The sequence below is a fragment of the Panicum virgatum genome, chromosome 2N (assembly GCF_016808335.1).
Source record: "Panicum virgatum strain AP13 chromosome 2N, P.virgatum_v5, whole genome shotgun sequence".
Taxonomy (NCBI): domain Eukaryota; kingdom Viridiplantae; phylum Streptophyta; class Magnoliopsida; order Poales; family Poaceae; genus Panicum; species Panicum virgatum.
In genome coordinates this window covers 39,878,112-39,898,999 of record NC_053146.1, presented here as the reverse complement: position 1 = coordinate 39,898,999, position 20,888 = coordinate 39,878,112, and the positions used below count along the sequence as shown (strand labels likewise).

Genomic DNA, 20,888 nt, shown 5'->3' with positions numbered 1-20,888 from the left:
TGTCAGGGGTTTTCTATGGAAGAGAAAAGTCATTTTTGCCTCCCTCAACTTGTAAAGGAATCCGAACCCCCCCAACTACAATATCGGGAATAGATGGCACCTCAACTTTCAAAACTAGACAAACTACCCCTTTGGACCATGTCAAGGTGGTTTTCCACAATGGGTTCTAGATGTCAGCCTTATCTCTCTCCTTTCTCTCTCTCCACCGCTCCTCCCCTACCTCCCTCTCCCTCCCCACAACATCGTCGCCTGCCTCTCCCTCCCCTAGCTCGGCGATGCGAGATCCACCCAGAGGCGCAGCCCCCCTCCCCGGCGGTGCGTGCTCCCTCCCCGGCTGCAGTACGCCGCCGGGTAACGCCCGACTCCCTGGCTTCGCGAGCGGCGCCCTCCCGGGGTCGACGACGTCGACCGAGCGATGCAGGCCGGTCATGAGGAGGCGGTGCACGCTGCGGAGCGATGCGGCAAGCTCGCGGCGCAGGCAGGCAGCTGGCACCGAGAAGACTACGGGCGTGGCTGCGTGCGAGGCAACAACGGCGGAGCGAAGGAGGGAGGCGGCGGTGCTCCGGGGAGGGAGAGGGAGGCAGGGGAGGAGAGATGGAGAGAGAAAGAATAGAGATGAGGCTGACGTGTGGAGCCCACCGTAGAAAACCACCTTGACATGGTTCAGGGAGTAGTTTGTCTGGTTTTGAAAGTTGAAGTACCGTCTATTCCCGCTATTGTAGTTTGGTGGGGGGGCTGTGTTTGGGATTTCTTGGGGGTAGAACCGACTTTTCTCTTTCTGAAAAGAACATGTTGTCGCAGTCTCACCACGCGAGCAGGCGCTGGAAACGTATTCGGCAGTCTTCAAGTACGTATCCTGGTGGCCGACGCGGGTAGTTTGCCTGCAGGCTGCAGCGTTGCCACCTCCCCCGCCGCGCAAGTTTCGAGAAGGCGAAGAGTGGCGCCGCCGCCGCCGCGACGCGGCGTAACCCTCGCTTCCCATGGCGCGCCGCCGCGTGCTCCTCTTCCTCAAGCCCTTCGACGTATACCCTCCCCGGCAGTGCGCCGGGTCCGCGGCCTCCTTCCCCACCTCCCTCTCGCCGCCGCCGTCGCAGCTGCGCGCCACCAACCCCAAGGTCCTACCCCTCTCCCACCCTATCTCAATCTTGGCTGTGCTGTTGAACATGCCTGTTTGAGGGCTGGACTGAGGTGCCAGGGGGCTCCCATGTTCCGACGGTCGCATGGGGTGATGGGTCCAAATGGTACTGGAGTTCAGTGCTTTGCGCTTGGATCGTGGAAGGGGCACCAGGATGTAAGTTTCTTGGTTCCAGCAACTGCGATCGCGGCGGTGTCCATCGTGCGGGGGGGCGCGTTTGTCCCATTCGGTCAGGACGGAGCGAAATGCTTGTCTAAATGGTGCTGAAGTCCAGGTGTTTGCTGAAATGCCTGTATGGCCTGTGTCCTCTTTTTTCCGTCTACATTTGCCCTGTACTGATTAGCAGCACCAACGCTAACTGAAAGTCATGCTGATACTTTGCGGTACCCAGTGCAGTCGCACTTCTCATAATGCCTTCAGGATGCCATTTTATAGTTTGCTGCATAGGCTTGCATGGTTTTTTCCGAGAAATACGGGCAGTGAATAGTGTCTACCATTTTTTTGCTCGTTTGATTTCTGAGTCTGGCATTGTGTTTGATACTTTCTGGTTAGACAAAGGTTCACCTACCTCTGGTTGCAGGGGCTATCTTTGAGTTCTATAATTAAAGTGCAGTTTTTCCCTGATTCATTGCATTACCGTTGATGCTGTCTCATTTGGATTATAATTTTCTTTGGCACTTATCTATCCTAGTTGTGATTTGTCCTTGCAGGTTTTAAGTTATCTGGATGACAGGTGCAGAGTTCACAAGGACACGATTGATCTCTGCCAGAGTGTCCTGGAGAACAAGTCCCTTGACTGGACTTCAGTGCAGAGAAATAACTTCTCTCAGCCAATACGTGATGTGGATCTTGTGATCACTGTAGGGGGCGATGGCACTCTTCTTCGAGCTAGCCACTTCCTGGATAGTTCAGTTCCTATTTTGGGTGTCAATTCTGATCCTACTTGTCCAAAGGAGGTAAGCTGTTGCTTTTCTGACTCTCAAAACTTATAACTTGAAACCAATGAGGTAGTACCCTGTTTCATACGATACCTAGTTTGCCATTTCCTATTCAGATGAGTGATATTAAATTTATGCCTGATTAGATCTAGTTATAATTTTGTAGCTCTTATGCAGGTTGACGAGTTAATGGATGAATTTGATGCGAGGAGAAGCACAGGGTATCTTTGTGCAGCGACTGCAGGAAACTTTGAACAGGTTTTGTTTTCTGCAAAGTTTTCTCATGTTGTTATTAGTTTTGAGGAAATTGAACTACCTATTCTGAAAATTCAATCTTATCCTACTTTATAGATTAATGAATCCTTGTACTTTCCAAGTTTCATTTCAACTAAACTTGTCATATTCCCAGATACTTGATGCAACGCTTGATGGCAGTAGACGCCCTTCGGAGCTGTCAAGGATTTCCATGAAACTAAATGGAATTCAGCTACCAACTTATGCTCTGAATGATATATTGGTGTCACACCCATGTCCTGCAAGTGTGTCGCGCTTCTCATTTAGGTATATTTTACTTGAGTTTCCTAGTAAATTTATATTTCATTTCTGACATGATCAATTCTGATTTGTATTACTACCTTAGGAAAAGGAGCAATACAGGAGAAAGTTCGTGTTTAATTAATTGTAGGTCAAGTGGTCTAAGGGTCTCGACAGCTGCTGGATCAACTGCTGCTATGCTATCAGCTGGAGGATTTGTGATGCCATTATCAAGCCGTGAGCTTCAGTATATGATAAGAGAACCCATTTCGCCAACAGATTCTGACAAACCACTGCTGCATGGCTTAGTTAAGCAAGAGCAACATATGCTTGTTGTCTGGTACAATCAAGAGGGTTCTGTGTATTTTGACGGTTCGCATGTAGTGCATTCAATTCAGCATGGGGACACACTTGAGATATCCTCATATGCTCCAACCTTAAAAGTTGTTTTGCCAGAACATTTGCTAATGAAGCCATCTGAGTAGTGGAATAAAAGTACTTTTGTGTTGATGGTTATTGATTTGATATGATGTTTGAGGTGAGCTGAGACATTGCGTAGTTAACTGGAAATCAGTATGCTAAATGGTATCTGCATTGCACTTTTGATATTTGACAGACATACACATACTGTTGCACTTGCACCTCCACTACATCTAACTCACCAATAGTGTCAGGCTACCATCTATATCTACGATTGATGATCATTAGCCCATTATTGTCATTGCACAAAGCTTGCGCTCTCAGGCTCTGGGCCTTACTTAGGATTTGCCAGAAGTTCATGCGTACAGCACTTGAGCTTAGGCTATTTTCAGCAAGGCTGAGATCTGACAGCAAGGGCTGAAGAGAGGCGTGGCCCTCAAGCAGGCTAACCACTTCTGACATCTTTGGTCTGAGTGTAGGTGCTGCCGTGGTGCATAGCTGGGCAATATTCAGCACGAGGACTCGAGGAGTGCCTCTTCTGTTGAGTAATTGGATCCTAGATCTGAGTCTACCAATTCCAAGAGAGTTCCTCTCTCCTGCAGAACACAAGCCTGCAACACATTTAAGGTGCAGTTAGCTTACTACTCTCAAGGTATGTACATGATAGTAAAACAACTAGAGTTTGACGTATTGATTCAATATAATCCAATTTCCCTAGTTTAGGTGGATATACCTTATTCTGTTACGGTAGAGGTAAAAATCTAACAGTTATTACAATGAGATTTTGTTAGAATCTATCTACGGAGGCCCGTTGAAAAAAATCCCCTCGCTTGTCCTATGTCCAAAGCATAGTTGGGGTCCGGCCTTTCTCATGGGTAACGGGCCACTATGTACGGGTGGGGCAGGGGTTCGGAGGTTTTCTTGATCTGCATGAGAAGGTCTTCTTCAAAGTGCAATGCCATGGGGGCGGTCTCCCCTGTAGGTCAAGTTTTTTTTGTTAGAATCTATCATTTTGTAATGCAACAAAGGACCAGATATTTAATCTAGGGAATGTATAGGTTGGCATGAAGGGCGGGCCTGGTGTAGCGGTAGAGCCTACCGTCTGTAACCGGAAGGTCCCGGGTTCGAGCCCCAGCCTCTGCACATTTGTGTTGGTAAGGCTTGGGGCTTAAAAACAACCCTTCCCCAGACCCCGCACAGTGCGGGAAGCCTACGGCACTGGGTACACCCTTTTTAATGTATAGGTTGGCATCCATGTTTGTTCAGGAGTTTGGTTGCAAAGGACACAAGGATTGGTCACAGGATTGGCCTAATGCGAATGTTTATTGTTTAAACAATAAAATCATCTTAAATGTGCATCCACGTTCACTTTCATGAAACATTCTGGTCTTAAGTGAAAATTGATCTATGTCCCAATAACATGGCGAACATTAATGTTTACAAAGTTAAAGATCTATGAGTTACCCAATCAAGAAGATAAACCTTTGGCCTTTAGTTTGTATTACTTTTTCCACTGGCAATTTCCAAAGCAACAACTCCAAAACTGTACACATCAGCTTTATCTGTTAAATAACCACGCATAGCACACTCAGGATCCATGTATCCACTGTATGAATACAGGATGATCAAGTCAGCTGTAAGTTTTGCAGTCCAATATATTTAGAAACAAATGAGCAGAAAAGTAATCTCCACTAATTGTTGTTCAAGAATAGGAACTGATTAGTAACATTGTATTAATTCAAGAAAACTATCGATATGCTGTTAGTTGCGTCCTTTCTTATTTATGTTTTTATGCAGCAATGGCACCCCCATATGCCTGTGGTTGTCGGACTTGTGCCGATCAATTTTCATTTCTATGGGTTTTAGAGTCTATCCTGAAATTAAATGTTACAATGTTCATCGTCACCATTCCTTCAGACTGCCTTCCCTTCAAGACCTGCTTATTTGCAGTCTTGTAGTTCAATCGGATGCTCGGGGCAGGTGTGATTCTATGTTTTGATGAAAACATTTATGTAATTGAAACACTTACACTGTTCCAGCTGCTTTTGTGCTTATGTGGGTGTGGTCATCTTCATTAAGCTTTGCTATCCCAAAATCTGAGATCTTGGCATTCAAATCTTGGTCAAGCAGTATATTGCTGGCCTTGATATCTCGGTGTACAATCCTTATTGCGGATTTCTCATGCAGATATGCTAGACCTCCTGCTATTCGAAGGCAAATCTTAAGTCTTGTTGCCCGATCCAGTCGCAGTTTATGTTGGTCAACTGGACCCAGCACAATAGTCCAGAAATAGTATGTTAGTTGTAACATGTAGAATAAGTTTATAAAAGGGTAAACCAAGAAACAGGAGAGTATGATTAGTTGATTACCGAAAAGAGCTCGTGCAAGGCAATTGTTTTCCATGTACTCGTAAACTAGCAACAGCTGGTTCCCTTCTGTACAACAGCCGTAGAGTTTGACAAGGTTAGGATGCTGTAATGCAGATACCATCCCTATCTCATTCACGAACTCCGTGTTCCCTTGTTTAGACCTTGATGATAACTGCTTGACAGCAATGAGCCAATGATGGTGCCATCGGACAGTAAGCCCTGTCATGTGACTAAGTGAGCAAAGGCAATACTTAAGCAGTATGACCCTCTGTATAGTTTTTGTGGGGAAGTAATGCTCACTGACCTTGTAAACTGAACCAAAACCACCTTCACCAATCTTGTTAGCCGGATCAAAATTTCCAGTTGCCGCTTTGATTTGTCTCAAGGTGAAGGAGCCAGTTTGCAGGTCAAGGACTCGGAGATCTATAGAATGGATTTACATGCAGTCATTAATATATATACCAATATAGATAGGGATGATTTCTCTGTGCCCATGCATAAAATTAACTGCTTTGTAGTCAAGGAAAATTTGTATACAGTTTCCGTTTATTTTAGACTCATGGTATTATCTTGCAATTCCTAGTACTGCTGAGCAGTCTATGTGCTCTAGCACATGAGTTTAACTAAAAAGTGAAAGATTGCTACCATTTTGTAACATAACAGAAATTTGAAATGAGTTGGAATAAGAAAGTTGCTATAATACCTTTATGCATCAAACTCTTTCTCCTCTGCTTAATCCAATAAATGCTGACAATAAGAGCAGTGAAAATTGCTATAATAGGGATTCCAAACACCAGAGCATGAAACATGAACACCCTTGAGGCCTTTTTGCTACTGCCAATTCCATGAGGTTCAACAGGCAACGGAGGCTGAAAATCTGAACATGAACAAACAAGATCCAAACTGCCAGATCAGTTAAGAAAACAACATAATTTCAAGAGTGTAATCAGACATCACATATTGTGCCCTTGCCCATTGTAATTAATGGAGCAAAATGTACAAAATTAACAGATTCAAGAGACAACAGGACACACTTGGAGTTACTGATATAGTGATATTGCAGATATCAGAGGGCCAAAAGAACCTCTATATGGAATGCTTCTTGTCCCTCTTCCTGCCCAGTAGAACTGCATCTCTAGTGTATGATTTGCGACATGTGTTTGAAAAGTCTTGATAACTGGCTTTCCAACCGCATCAGCTACTGCAGGAAACTTTGAATAGGATATTTTGTCTCCGTGCTGTTTTTTTTTTTGAAAGAACTCCGTGCTGTTATTAGTTTTGGTGAATTTGAACAATTATCGTACTTCTTTATGGAACTGTATCATTAGTGATTTTTATAGTTCCCAGTTTTCATTTCTACTAAACTTTCCATATTCTCATATATTTGGTGCAATCTTGATGGTAGTAGGTGTCCTACGTAGCTGTAAAGGATTGGTGAGATTATATAGAATTCAACTACCAACGTATCCTCTGAATGATTGGTGTAACACCAGTGTCCAGTAAGTGTTGCGCGTCTCATTTAGGTATTTTGTTTGAGCTTCCTTGTAATTTGAATTTCTTGTGACCAATTCTGAATTTCTGATTAGTATTATTATCTCATGAAAAGAAACAACAAGGAACAGACCTTGCACTTAATTAATTGTATTCAGTTGGTCCGAAGGACTCACTCTGTAACAGCTGCTGTATCAACTGCAACCATGCTATCCCATGGGGTGTTATGCCATAATTAAGCTGTGAGCTTCAGTATATGATAAGGGAGCCCATTTTGACAACAAACCATGATTGCATGGTTTAGGTTCAGTTAAGCAAGAGTAACTGTTGGTGTGTATAGATTAGGCCCATCTGGAGGCCAATGTAATTGCTACTATATTACCCACCCTATCTAGGGTTTGGTGAATACAAGGAAATTAACCCCAAAACATGGTATCTAGCCTTCTCTTCCCTCTCCTCCCTCCCACCCTCTAGCCGCCGCCGCCGGCCATCCCGCCACCGGCACCGCCGCCGGCGCCATGGCCCGCCGGCCGCCGCCGCCCCTCTCCTCCTTCCCTCCCCTCTCCTTTGCTCCCGGCGGAGCGCCCTCCTTTGCTCTGGGCCTCTGGCCGCCGGCGCCGTGGCCCGCCACCCCCTGGGCTCCTGCTGCCGCCGCCACTGCCCTCGCCGCCCTGACCCCGCACGACGCCGACCCGCCCAACCCGCCGCCGGGCGCCGACGTGGCGGATCCGGCCTTCCTGGGCGCGGATCCGGCCGCCCTGGCCGTGGGGGGCGCGGACGCGGCGAGCGCCGCTGCCGCAGCCGGCCTGGGCGCGGGCGGCGTGGGCGCGGGGGGCGCTGACGCCGCCGCCGCAGCCGCCTTGGCCGCGGGCACGGGCGGGGGGCGCCGCCGCCGCCGCGGGTGCGGTCGCGGGCTTTGCCCCTCCTCCTCCCTGGCGCGGACTGGGTATGCACCCCATGGACGCGCCGTTGGCCGCCGCTGCCTTCCGCGGGATGCCACCCCCCGTCACCGGAGCTACTCCGGCCGACGCTGCTCTCGCCGCGGCCCTCCTCGCCGCCAAGTCCGAGGCCGCGGCGGCTCAGGAGCGGGTCCGCGCGGCTGCCCTTGCTTGGGAGCGCGAGCACTCCGCGGCCGATGCTCTCGCTCCCCTGGCCGCAGAGGCGGAGCACTACATCCTCCGCACCAGCCAGCGACCCGCCGTCCCCTTCGTCGAGCACGCTGCCCCTTCTTCTCACCAGGCTCCACCCTCGGGTTCTGGACTCCGACTCGACCCGACCGATCCCATGGTTGCCCAGCTCCACCTTTAGGCCGCCGGCATCCAGAACATCAAGATCCTGGTCTCCGTCCTCCTCGACCCTTCGTCCTCCTACGGGCGCTGGCGGGACCAGGTCCTGCTCGCCCTCCGCCGCTACGCCCTCGACGACCACGTCCTCCTTGACACGCCGGCCGAGGCGCGGGACGTGGTGTGGCTGCGCCTCGATAGCGTCGCCCTGTCCTGGATCTTTGGGACCATCTCCCTAGGTCTACAGGACATCGTCAGGACTCACGGCGGCACCGCGCGCCAGGCCTGGCTTGCGCTCGAGGGGCAGTTCCTCGGCAACGCCGAGTTCCGCGCTCTCCAGCTCGACGCCACCTTCCGCACCTTCGAGCAGGGGGACCTCTCCGTTGGGGAGTTCTGCAGAAGGATGAAGGGCATGGCCGATGCTCTTCATGACCTCGGGTGCCTGGTGCCCGACCGGGTCTTGGTGCTCAATGCCGTACGGGGTCTCAGTCCTACCTACGACCACCTGCGGACATGGATCACCTGACAGAGGCTCTTCCCCTCTTTTCTGCAGGTCCGGGATGACCTGGTCCTCGAGGAGATCACCCGGGGTCTCGTGACCGGCTCGTCCTCCTCCACCGCGCTCGTGGCTACTCCACCGACATCCTCCGCCTCGCCCGCCACCTCCCTCCTTGGTGCTCCTCCCACCGGCCAGACCGGGGGTCGGCGGGGGCTGTGCTGGACGTCGTCGGGGGGGGGGGGGGGGTTGTGGTACTGGTGGCCCTGCTTCTGGTGCTCCTGGTACCGGTGGTGGCTCTGGTAGGGGCCCCGCTCCCGCTCCTGCCCCTGGAGGTACGCCCTGCCATCCTTCAGCAACCCATGGTCAGGGCGCATCTCGATGTGGCTGTTCTAGGGTCAGAGCGGGGGACCTCGCCCACTGCAGCCGGCGGCCATGTTCACTGGTGTTGCTCCCCTGTTCGCGCCGCCCTGGACTCCACCCGCTCAGCCCAGCCAGCCACCCACCTAGCCTGGGGGGTGGGACCAGGCCGCGCTGACGCAGTCCTTCAGCACCATGGGGCTGACTCCGCCGGTCAACACTGAGTGGATCGCCGACTCGGGTGCCTCCTTCCACACCACCCCAGACGCCGGTATTCTCTTTTCTGTCCGACCCCCACATCCCTCTTGTCCTTCTTCCATCATGGTGGGTGATGGGTCCTGTCTTCCCGTCACCGCCGTGGGTTCTGCTCCTGGTTCTTTCCGTCTTCCTAATGTTCTTGTTGCTCCTCAGATGATTCATAATCTTCTTTCCATTCGCCAATTTACTTCTGACAATTCTTGTTCCATCGAATTTGACTCCTCTGGTCTTACTGTGAAGGATTCGGCTTCCCGGCGTCCGCTCCTCCGATGTGACAGCTCGGGGCCCCTTTACACTCTTCGTCTTCCTGCTTCCGCTACCTCACCTTCGACTTCTTCGTCTGCTGCCTTTGCCGTGACGCCTTCTTCCACCACCTGGCACCGTCGGCTTGGTCACCCCGGCCGCGACGTTTTGGCTCAGCTCCGTCGTAGTACCGATGTTCCATGTACTAGGGCTCCTGCTGAGCACCTCTGTCATTCGTGCCAGTTAGATCGTCATGATAGACTTTCTTTTTCTTCTTCTTTGTATGCTGCGCATGCTTTTGATCTTGTTTACTGTGACCTGTGGACATCTTCTGTACTCAACATATCTGGCTATAAATATTATCGGGTGGTGGTTGATGATTTTTCTCAATACTCTTGGACTTTTCCTCTGCGCGCCAAGTCTGAGATCTTGTCCACCCTCCTCCACTTCTTTGCCTAGGTATCCACTCAGTTCGGCCTCACCATTAAGGCCGTCCAGTGTGACAACGGGCGTGAGTTCGATAACTCCACCTCCCGTTCTTTCTTCCTCTCTCGGGGTGTTCAGCTGCGTATGTCTTGTCCGTATACCTCTCCCCAGAATGACAAGGCTGAGCGGATGATTCGCACGACGAACGACATCGTGCGCACCCTTCTGATCCAGACCTCTCTGCCCCCGCGCTTCTGGGCTGAGAGCCTCCACACCGCCACCTACTTGCTTAACCGTCTTCCGTCCACTGTTTCTCCTGCTCCCACTCTACACCACACTCTTTTCGGTACCCCTCCTCACTACGACCACCTTCGGGTCTTCGGGTGTGCATGTTACCCTAACATCTCCGCCACTGTTTCTCACAAGCTGACGCCCCGCTCGTCTCGTTGTGTGTTCCTTGGTTACTCCCCTGACCACAAGGGGTACCGATGCTTTGACCTCACCTCTCGCCGGGTCTTCATCTCCCGACACGTTGTGTTTGACAAGTCGAATTTCTCCTACTCCACCTCCTCGACATCTTCTCCTGACCCCGAGTTGGAGTCCCTGTTTTCGACTGACCCGGTGGTTCAGCCACCTTTACCTGCCTGTCCTTCCCTGCAGGTTTTCCCGGTACACCGGCACCGCTTCCGGTGATCCCTGCTGCGCCGAGCACGGCCCCGGTGCCCGCTGTCGCGCCATGCGCGGCCCCTGACCTCCGGTCGTGCCGCGTGCGGACCCGGTGCCTTCCCCTGCACCTGCGCGGCACGCTCAGCCGGTGCAGGTGTATCGGCGTCGTTCGGCGCCGACACCGGCGCCGTCGCGGCACGCTCAGCTGGTGCAGGTGTACCGGCGTCGTTCGGCGCTGACACCGACGCCGCCTCCGGCTTCGGAGGCTCCTGCGATGCCTACACCAGAGCCGTCGCTGCCACCACCTACACCAGAGCCGCCGCCGCCGCCTCAGCCGACTCCCTCTCGAGTCAAGCCGGCGGTATACCACCCGCCAGTCCTCCATCGGGATCCTCGGCATATCCATCCCATGGTGACTCGGCGGATGGCGTCTCAGTCCGCGACTCTCTCCGCCACCGAGGGGGAGCCGCGGGTCTCTTCGATACCCTCCTCTGTCCGCGACGCCTTGGCGGATCCTCACTGGCGTCGCGCGATGGAAGAGGAGTATGCCGCTCTTCTTGCCAACTAGACATGGGACCTCGTGCAGCGTCCGTCTGGTTGCAATGTGGTCACAGGCAAGTGGATCTGGACGCATAAGCATTGGGCTGACGGCACCCTGGAGCGCTACAAGGCTCGCTGGGTTTTCCGGGGTTTCACCTAGCAGCCTGGTGTGGACTATGATGAGACCTTCAGTCCAGTGGTGAACCCTGCTACTGTGCGCACGGTCCTCTCGCTTGCGCTCTCTCACTCTTGGCCTATGCACCAGCTGGATGTGAATAATGCGTTTCTTCATGGCACTCTGTCAGAGAGTCTACTGCTCTCAGCCAGCGGGATTTGTGGACTCCAGTCGTCCGGACATGGTCTGCCGGCTCAACAAGTCTCTCTATGGTCGGAAGCAGGCTCCTCGGGCTTGGTATTCTCGGTTTGCCACGTTCTTGCCTTCATTGAGGTTCACCGAGGCCAAGTCTGACACGTCTTTCTTCATCTACCGCCGTGGGGATGAGACTGACTATCTGCTGCTCTATGTCGATGACATTGTACTCACAGCCTTCATTCAGCAGTTGCTTCAGCAAGTCATCTCCTCTCTGCAGCAGGAGTTTGTTATGAAGAATCTTGGTCAGCTCCACCACTTCTTGGGCGTCACTGTTGAGCCTCGCCCGTCTGGCCTTCTCCTTCACCAGCTGCAGTATGCACTCGATATTCTGGAGCGGGCTGTGATGACTGATTGCAAGCCCTGCTCCACTCCTGTCGACACTCAGGCGAAGCTGTCTGGTAATCTGGGTGATCCTGTGGCTGATCCTACTGCCTACTAGAGTCTGGCCGGTGCCTTGCAGTACCTCGCCTTCACCTGGCCGGATCTCACCTACGCTGTTCAGCAGGTCTGTCTCCATATGCATGATCCCCGAGAGTCACACCTTGCTGCGCTAAAGCGTCTCCTTCGCTATGTCTGTGGCACTGTGGACCTCAGCCTGCTTCTTCACCGCTCGTCCTCTGCTGAGCTGGTTGTCTACACCGACGCTGACTGGGCTGTCTGTCCAGACACTCGCCGCTCCACTTCCAGCTATGTCGTCTTCCTGGGCGGCAACCTGGTCTTCTGATCGTCCAAGCGGCAGCCGGTTGTCTCCCACTCCAGTGCCGAGGCGGAGTACCATGTTGTCGCTAACGGCGTGGCGGAGGCGTCTTGGCTACGACAGCTCTTGGCGGAGCTCCACAGACCGCTCGCTAAGAGCACGCTCGTCTACTGTGACAACGTCAACGCCGTATATCTCTCCACCAACCCCGTCCAGCATCAGTGGACGAAGCATGTGGAGATCGACTTGCACTTTATGCGCGACAGGGTCGCCATCGGCGATGTTCAGATACTTCATGTCCCGACCACCTCCCAGTTTGCCAACATCTTCACCAAGGGACTACCCTCCTCGACCTTCTTGGAGTTTCGCTCCAGTCTCAACGTAGCAGGTGGCTAGTTGTGGCTGCGGGGGGTATTTGCCCTACGTGTACTTTCTTGTTGTGCAGTATTGAACACCGCTGCGCCGGTAGTTCAGACTGCGGGGGGGGGGGGGGGGGTGTTGGTGTGTATAGATTAGGCCCATCTAGAGGCCCATGTAATTGCTACTATATTACCCACCCTATCTAGGGTTTGGTGAATACAAGAAAATTAACCCTAAAACAGTAACACATGCTTGCCGTCTGGTAGAACCAAGTGGGTGCTGTGTATGTTGATGGTTGACAATTGACACGCAGTGCATGCAATTTAGAATAGGGATACACTTGAGATATCCTCAGATGCTCCAACTCTGAAAGTTGTCTTGCCATAACATTTGCTAAAGAAGGCACCTGACTAGTGAAATAACAATATTTTTTAATGATGCTTATTGACTTGGTATGATGTTTGAAGTAAGCTGAGTTATTGAGTACCTAACTGGTATCGATTCATCTTCATGTTGTGACTGGTATTTAACTACAAACGGATGGAGATTTGATGAGAATTTATAATCTTGTTTTGAAAACAAAAGCTAAAGTGTCAGAGCTCAGAGAACACAGTGAACTCCTAGTGCTGCATCATGGTCATCATTCATTACCTTAATATTCCCATGGAATCTGAAGCTGTGACAGCTAAAATGCTTCTAACGTACAAGAATTAGACGATTTTATGCTAAATTATTGATATTTGATATTTGCATTGCACTGTTGATACTTGATAATTGATATAATCATACTGGCATATCCCTAGTAGTTCTTACATGTACACCTGGTTTATGATGCACATCATTTCATCGAACTCATCAATTGTCTCAGGCTACCATCTATATCTATGGTTGATGGTTCATTACTGTAATTACATGAAGCTTCTGCTGTCAGGCTCTGGCTCTCACTTGGGTTTTGCCAAAAGTTCCGGCGTACACCACTTGAGCTCAGGCTATTTGCTGCAAGGCTGAGGTCTGACAGCAAGGGCTGGAGAGGGGTATGGCCCTCAAGCAGCTAACAACTTTCGACATCTTTGGTCTGAGTGTAGGCGCTGCAGTTGTGCATAGCAGGGCAACATTCAACATCAGGAGTGCCTCTTCTGTTGAGTAATTGGATCCTAGATCTGGATCTACCAATTCTAGGAGAGTTCCTCTCTCATGTAGAACACAAGCCTGAAACACATTTAAGAGTCGCGATTAGCTTACAACTCAAGGTGTGTACATTTAAAATATTTTTTGGTTTGAAAAATTTTCTAAACACAATGAGAACTGGTAGGGTTTAGCATGCTGACGTAACCCAATTTCCTTCAGTTTTGCAGAAACTAGGTCCTGTTTCGTCTATTGCTTGAGAGGTAAAATCATAACATTGAATGCTGTGTGGGATGGTAAGAATCTCATTTTTCTTTTAGAATTTTAACGTATGGGGGGAATTCATGTATGGCCAGTGGAAGTTTGGTTAGTATGGAAAAAAAGATGGGATGCAGGAATCAGGATTGAACTGATGTTCCTGTTTAAGTAATATGACTTTTTTTAAATGCGCTCACATATTAAACATCCTAGGGTTAAATGAAAACTGATCATGTCCCAACACTTTGGGCATCTAATATTTATAACACTAATGATTGTCTGAGAGTCCATAATTGCTTTGGATGTAAGGTGATCACATAGCAAGTCCCCATCCAAAATGGCCCAAAAGGCTCTTTATGAATGGATGAAGGTTCAAGAGTTACCCAATCTAGAAGATAAACAAAGTCTTCCTTTGGCCTGTAGTTTGTGTTACTTTTCCCACTGACAACTTCCAAAGCAACAACACCAAAACTGTATACATCAGCTTTATCTGTTAAATAACCACGCATAGCATACTCAGGAGCCATGTATCCGCTGCATGAATACAGAACAATCAAGTCAGCTGTAGAATGCAGTCCAACAGACTTATAAATGCACAGAAAAGTGTTATTCACATAAGAACTGATTACTAACATTAAGTGTCTTAATTCAAGGGAACTGTCAATATGCTGCTAGTTGCATTTTTTTTTCATTTATTTATGTTTATATGCAGCAATGACACCTCCCATATACCTGTAGTTTTTCTATATCTTAGCTGATGATGTTATATTTCTTTGTTTCTCCAGCGGGTAGGCTCAATGTTTGTTCATTAGGTTTTCAATATTCTTCATTAGGTTAAATGTTGCAATGCTCACTGTTACCTTTCCTTATAACTACCTTCCCTTCAAAGCTTCTTATCTATAGCCTTGTGGTCAATCAGATGCATGGATCTAATTCTAAGAAGAACAAGAGTATGGAAGAAAAACTCTTACATTGTTCCAGCTACTTTTGTGCTTATGTGGGTGTGATCGTCTTCATTAAGCTTTGCTAGCCCAAAATCTGAAATCTTAGCATTCAAATCTTTGTCAAGTAGTATATTGCTGGCCTTGATATCTCGGTGTACAATCCTTATTGTAGATTCCTCATGCAGATATGCTAGACCTCTTGCTATCCCAAGGCAAATCTTGTATCTTGTTGGCCAATCCAGTCTCAGTCTATATTTTTCAACTGGACCCAGTATTAACAGTCCATAGAAAGAGTCTGTGAGTTCTAACATGTAGCATAAGTGTAAACAGGATAAATGTAGAATCAGGGAGTCTTTTTACCGAAAAGAGCTCGCGCAAGGCAATTGTTTTCCATATACTCATAAACCAGTGACAGCTGGTTTCCTTCTGTACAACAGCCATAAAGTTTGACAAGGTTAGGATGCTGGAGTGCAGATATCATGCCTATCTCATTCACGAATTCCCGGTTCCCTTGTTTAGACCTTGATGATAACTGCTTGACAGCAATGATGGTGCAATCGGATAATAAACCCTGTTGAATCAGTGAAGGCAACGTTCGAGTAAGAGTTGTATTTTAGCAGTTTTGACGTCTGTGCATAATTTATGTGTGGGAAGCAATGCTGACTGACCTTGTAAACTGAACCAAAGCCACCTTCACCAATCTTGTTAGCTGCATCGAAGTTCCTAGTTGCCGCTTTGATTTGTCGCAAAGTGAAGGAGCCAATTTGCAGGTCAAGAGCTCTGAGTTCTAAAGGAAGTGTTTAGATGCGGTCACTAACATAGATAAGGATGATTTTTCTTTGTTTCCACAATAATATGCAAAGCTTTAGTATCCTGACTTAATTGTTTTTTCTTATCAAGGAAAATGGTATATGGGATTTCTGTTTATTTTGTTCCACCGGATTATCTTGCAATTCCTAGTGCAGCTCAGCAGTAGTAGTGCTCCAGCATGTGGACCACATTTAACCATAAAGTGAAGATGGTTACCAGTTTGTTAAATAGCATACAATTTAAAATGAGTTGAATGAGAAAATGACCACAGTACCTTTATCCATCAAACTCCTTTTCCGCTTCTTAATACAATAAATGCCAACAATCAGAGCTGTGAATATTGCTATAATTGGGATTCCAATCACTAAAGCAATGGATGGCCTTGAACTCCTTTTGCTATCTCGAGTTGCTGGAGGTTCAACAGCCAACTGAATCTGGAAATCTGAACATGATCAACATAAACCACAACTGCCGGATCATTATGCTGGTAAATAACATCTTTCTTTTAAAACTACAATCTGCACAGCTCTCACTACACATGAAGTTCAATATTGTGTCCCAGCTCATGGTAATTAGTGGAATAGAATATTCAAAATTGAAAAATAAAATCCAGGGTATGATATTGCAGAAAATATATATGGAACAGAAAACACACTTGGAGTTACTGATATTGCAGATATCAGCGGGCCGTAAGAACCTCTATATGGAATGCCTGTTGTCCCTCTTCCTGCCCAATAGAACTGAATCTCTAGAGTATGATTTGCGACATGTGTTTGGAAAGTCTTGATAACTGGTTTTCCAGCTGCACCAGAGAACTGCTCAATATTGAAATTCTCGAGCACCATTCTTCCCTGAGGTTAGAAAGCTTATTGTTAGTATCCTGCTAGCAAAAATAAAATGTTACAATAAAAAGGTAACAGTTAACATCAAGTTTACCTGTATGAACACGTTGAATCTTCTTTTGCCAAGGCTACAATATGTGGTATCATTTGTGAAAACAATTTCAGCAAAGTGGAGATTAACTGTGTAGCTCCCACTTAACATGCAAAGCCCATAATATGTGAGCGAAAGAGGAGAAAGACGGGCTTTAGTGTACAACTCTGAATTGGGTATGGTCAATTTTGATGCACTTGTTGCAATGTAGTTGTCGTCATTTATGTTGCCGTCCATAAAATTCCCAGTGCTGCTGAACGCCCAATTTGAGCCTGGGGTTACATACAGCAATGAAGCCCCTTTGTGTGTCGTGTCAGCTTCATATTTAATTCCATTTATAGTTGCTTCTTTGTCACCACAATTAATATGCAATGAAGATCGATCTGTGAAAATGTGAAGGTAAATGTTCCTTTTAGATCCAGCTACAACTAGAAGAAAACTAGTAACAACCTGAGCTCTATGTACTTTAAAACCAATGTACTCTGTGCGGGAAGTAGCCCCATATTACCAGTTATTGATTTTAATGTGTGCGTGCTTATTTCGACTTTACCATTTTGATTAACAATCCAAGAAGCAATAGCATGCAGTTTGTTACTTATTCGAAGTTCCTTAATCATTATTAGCAGCTACCATTGTCTGTCATAATTATAAGCATCCATGTGAAATGCATTTAAACGAACCATTTTTCTTTTATGTTTTTCTACAGGAATGCATTACGGTATACCATTGCTTTAGAACTAATTGTGAAGCAAAACTTTTTCTCGAAAGTGCAGGAGAGCTGCGCATCAATATATTAAGAAGAAGAAAAGGGTATGAACCCCAGGTGGTACAGTTTAAGGCCTGTACTAAACCCAAACAAAGGACTCAATTGTGAAGCAAAACTCAGAGCGAGTCAACTTACATTGTCCATTAGAAGCAACACATGGGAAATTCCTCTTTAAGCATGGCTGAACACTATTTCTGCAAAGAAGGAAAATGTGAAATTAGAAATTTTTATTATGTCTAAACTGGTCCATTGGTATAAAGCTTTTTAATGTATTGACGCAACAAGCTAAAGAATCTTACAAGCTGTTCATTTCAGGTGAATAGCTCTCCACCAGATTGCTGCAATAGAAGGATCCACAGGAAAGGGTTATGTATTTTCGTAAGGATTCTGAAAGGCATGAAATTTGGTTACCATGCTAGAGGTTTCTTACACACTCCCTGGAAGGCATTGCTGGGTCCTGAATTTCCCACCGTGAAGTTATTGAAAGATATGTCCCTGCATAGGATTTATTTTTTGTTATATTGGATTGTACTGTGTAAATTTGACTTCTAAGTTCAATAATGACAATTATAGTATTATTTACATTCTTTGTTACATGTACATACGTATATCGAACAATTTTTTCTCTATCCGGCCACCAGTTGCACAAGACTAGAGGTAGGAAGATAGCACCATTATCACAAACATCATGATTCATTTAACAAATTAGAAAATATTTTATCAGTTTGCTCGATAATTTGGTAATTGGCAGGGGTGGAGCTATTGCACCCACTTGGCCTGAAAAAGTTCAAGAGCTCCCATGTGATAGAATTAGAATCCTTGAGTAGCTAGGTACTTATGGTCTATGCACATAAATATGCCTTTTATGGATTAAATTTCCTTTACTTGGTTCTTGTCTCTCCCAAATACTTCATATTGTTTGTTGTGTCACTTCCCATGTCTATGATATCATTTAGTTTGTCTCTCCCTTTTCAAGTTTTCATGGATATCTGTAGGTATCAATCTGTGGTGGACTTATCTACTTTAAAAGAGACGCAGGTTCTTGATTCAGGTTGCTGCCTGAGAGTGTGCCTAAGTAGACAGTAACTTACGCGATCTTTTTTCTTCTCAATAACCATCCAGGTATGTAAGACAGAGGATAGGAGAGAATAATGGTTTGTATTCCTCCAAACCCTAGAAGGGTGGGATATATAGATCATATACATGAGCCTCTAGATGGACCTCTATACATGGGCTCACATATACACCAACACCCCTCCCCCCCCCCCCCCCCCCCCGCAGTCTGAAGTACCGGCGCAGCGGTGTTCAAGACTGGACAACAAGAAAGCCATCCCCCCGCAGTCTGAAATGCCGGCACAACGGTGTTCAAGACTGGACAAGAAGAGAGTACAAAGGGCAAATACCCTCCGCGGCCACAACTAGCCACCGGCTACGTTGAGGCTGGAGCGAAACTCTGAGAAGGTCGAGGAGGGCAGTCCCTTGGTGAAGATGTCAGCAAACTGGGAGGTAGTCGGGACATGGAGTACCCGAACATCGCCGATGGCGACTCTGTCGCGCACGAAGTGTAGGTCGATCTTCACATGCTTCGTCCGCTGATGCTGGACGGGGTTGGTGGAGAGATACACGGCGCTGACGTTGTCGCAGTAGACGAGCGTGCTCTTGGCGAGCCGGCTGTGGGGCTCCGACAAGAGCTGTCGTAGCCAGGACGCCTCCGCCACGCCGTTAGCGACAACCCGGTACTCCGCCTCAGCACTGGAGCGGGAGACAACCGGCTGCCGCTTGGACGACTAGGAGACTAGGTTGCCGCCCAGGAAGACGGCGTAGCCGGAAGTAGAGCGACGAGTGTCCGGGCAGCCAGCCCAGTCAGCGTCGGTGTAGACCACCAACTCAGCAGAGGACGAGCGGTGAAGCACCAGGCCGAGGTCCACAGTGCCACAGACGTAGCGGAGGAGACGCTTCAGCGCAGCAAGGTGTAACTCCCGGGGATCATGCATATGGAGACAGACCTGCTGAACAGCATAGTTGAGGTCCGGCCTGGTGAATGTGATGTACTGCAAAGCGCCAGCCAGACTCCGGTAGGCAGTAGGATCAGCCACCGGATCACCCAGATCAGCAGACAGCTTCGCCTGAGTGTCAATAGGAGTGGAGCAGGGCTTGCAATCAGTCATCCCAGCCCGCTCCAGAATATCGAGTGCGTACTGCTGCTGGTGAAGGAGAAGGTCAGACGGGCGAGGCTCAACAGTGACGCCCAAGAAGTGGTGGAGCTGACCCAGATCCTTCATAGCAAACTCCTGCTGCAGAGAGGAGATGACACTCTGAAGCAACTGCTGACTGTAGGCTGTGAGCACAATGCCATCGACATAGAGCAGCAGATATGCAGTCTCATCCCCACGGCGGTAGATGAAGAGAGACGTGTCAGACTTGACCTCGGTGAATCCCAATGTCAGCAAGAACGTGGCGAACCGAGAGTACCAAGCCCGAGGAGCCTGCTTCAGACCATAGAGAGACTTGTTGAGTCGGTAGACCATATCCGGACGACTCGAGTCCACAAATCCCGCTGGCTGAGAGCAGTAGACAGTCTCTGACAGAGTGCCATGAAGAAACACATTCTTCACGTCCAGCTGGTGCACAGGCCAGGAGCGCGAGAGCGCAAGCGAGAGGACCGTGCGCACAGTAGCAGACTTCACCACTGGGCTGAAGGTCTCATCATAGTCCACACCAGGTCGCTGAGTGAACCCCCGGAGAACCCAGCGAGATTTGTAGCTCTCCAGTGTGCCATCAGCCCGATGCTTATGCGTCCAGATCCACTTGCCAGTCACCACATTGCAACCAGATGGATGTGGCACGAGGTCCCTTGTCTGATTGGCAAGAAGAGCCGCGTACTCCTCTTCCATCGCGTGACACTAGTGAGGATCCGCCAAGGCGTCGCGGACAGAGGAGGGTACCGGAGAGACCCGCGGCTATCCCTCGGTGGCAGAGAGAGTCGCGGCCTGACACGCCATCCGCCGAGTCACCATGGGATGGATATGCCGAGGATCCCGATGGACGACGGGTGGGTGGTACACCACCGGCTCGGCTCGAGAGGGAGCCGGTGGAGGCGGCGGCGGCGACGGCTCCGGTGGAGACGTCGCAGGAGCCTCCGGAGCAGGAGGCGGCGCCGGTGTCAGCACCGAACGACGCCGGTACACCTGCACCGGCTCAGCGTACCGCGGCGGCGCCGGTGTCGGCACCGAACGATGCCGGTACACCTGCACCGGCTGAGCGTACCGCGCAGGTGCAGGGGAAGTCACCAGGGCTGCGCGTGGCGCAGCAGGAGACACCGGGTCCGCGCGCAGCACGATCGGAGGTCCGGGGGCCGCGCATGGCACGACTGCGGGCACCGGTGCCGCGCTCGGCGCAGCAGGGATCACCGGGAATGGTGCCGGTGTACCGAGAAAATCTGCAGGGAAAGGACAGACAGGAA

General features: G+C 49.2%; 2 protein-coding genes, 1 long non-coding RNA gene and 1 pseudogene across 3 annotated transcripts; 2 read left to right on the top strand and 2 right to left on the bottom strand.

Moving 5' to 3' along the window:
• The first annotated feature begins 866 nt into the window (after positions 1-866).
• On the top strand, positions 867-3,154 carry LOC120660436 (probable NADH kinase). Its single transcript, XM_039938972.1, has 5 exons — positions 867-1,115; positions 1,846-2,091; positions 2,251-2,331; positions 2,483-2,634; positions 2,714-3,154. Exons 1-5 carry the CDS (start codon positions 981-983, stop codon positions 3,090-3,092), a joined length of 993 nt encoding a protein of 330 aa, XP_039794906.1. The 5' UTR covers positions 867-980; the 3' UTR covers positions 3,093-3,154.
• A 101-nt stretch (positions 3,155-3,255) lies between these two features.
• On the bottom strand, positions 3,256-6,691 carry LOC120662604 (annotated as a pseudogene).
• Positions 6,692-13,341: 6,650 nt separating this feature from the next.
• LOC120660432 (probable LRR receptor-like serine/threonine-protein kinase At1g07650) lies at positions 13,342-18,628 on the bottom strand. Its single transcript, XM_039938970.1, is given in 13 exon segments — positions 13,342-13,642; positions 13,645-13,798; positions 14,356-14,506; positions 14,944-15,178; positions 15,277-15,487; positions 15,585-15,703; positions 16,001-16,168; positions 16,382-16,577; positions 16,663-17,042; positions 17,561-17,619; positions 17,725-17,763; positions 17,856-17,920; positions 18,517-18,628. Coding segments are annotated over 11 exon segments (1,899 nt in total). The 5' UTR covers positions 17,736-17,763; positions 17,856-17,920; positions 18,517-18,628; the 3' UTR covers positions 13,342-13,427.
• LOC120660435 lies at positions 13,698-15,254 on the top strand. Its single transcript, XR_005669596.1, has 2 exons — positions 13,698-13,839; positions 13,937-15,254. It is a non-coding gene; the product is annotated as an uncharacterized LOC120660435 (long non-coding RNA).
• Positions 18,629-20,888: the final 2,260 nt, after the last annotated feature.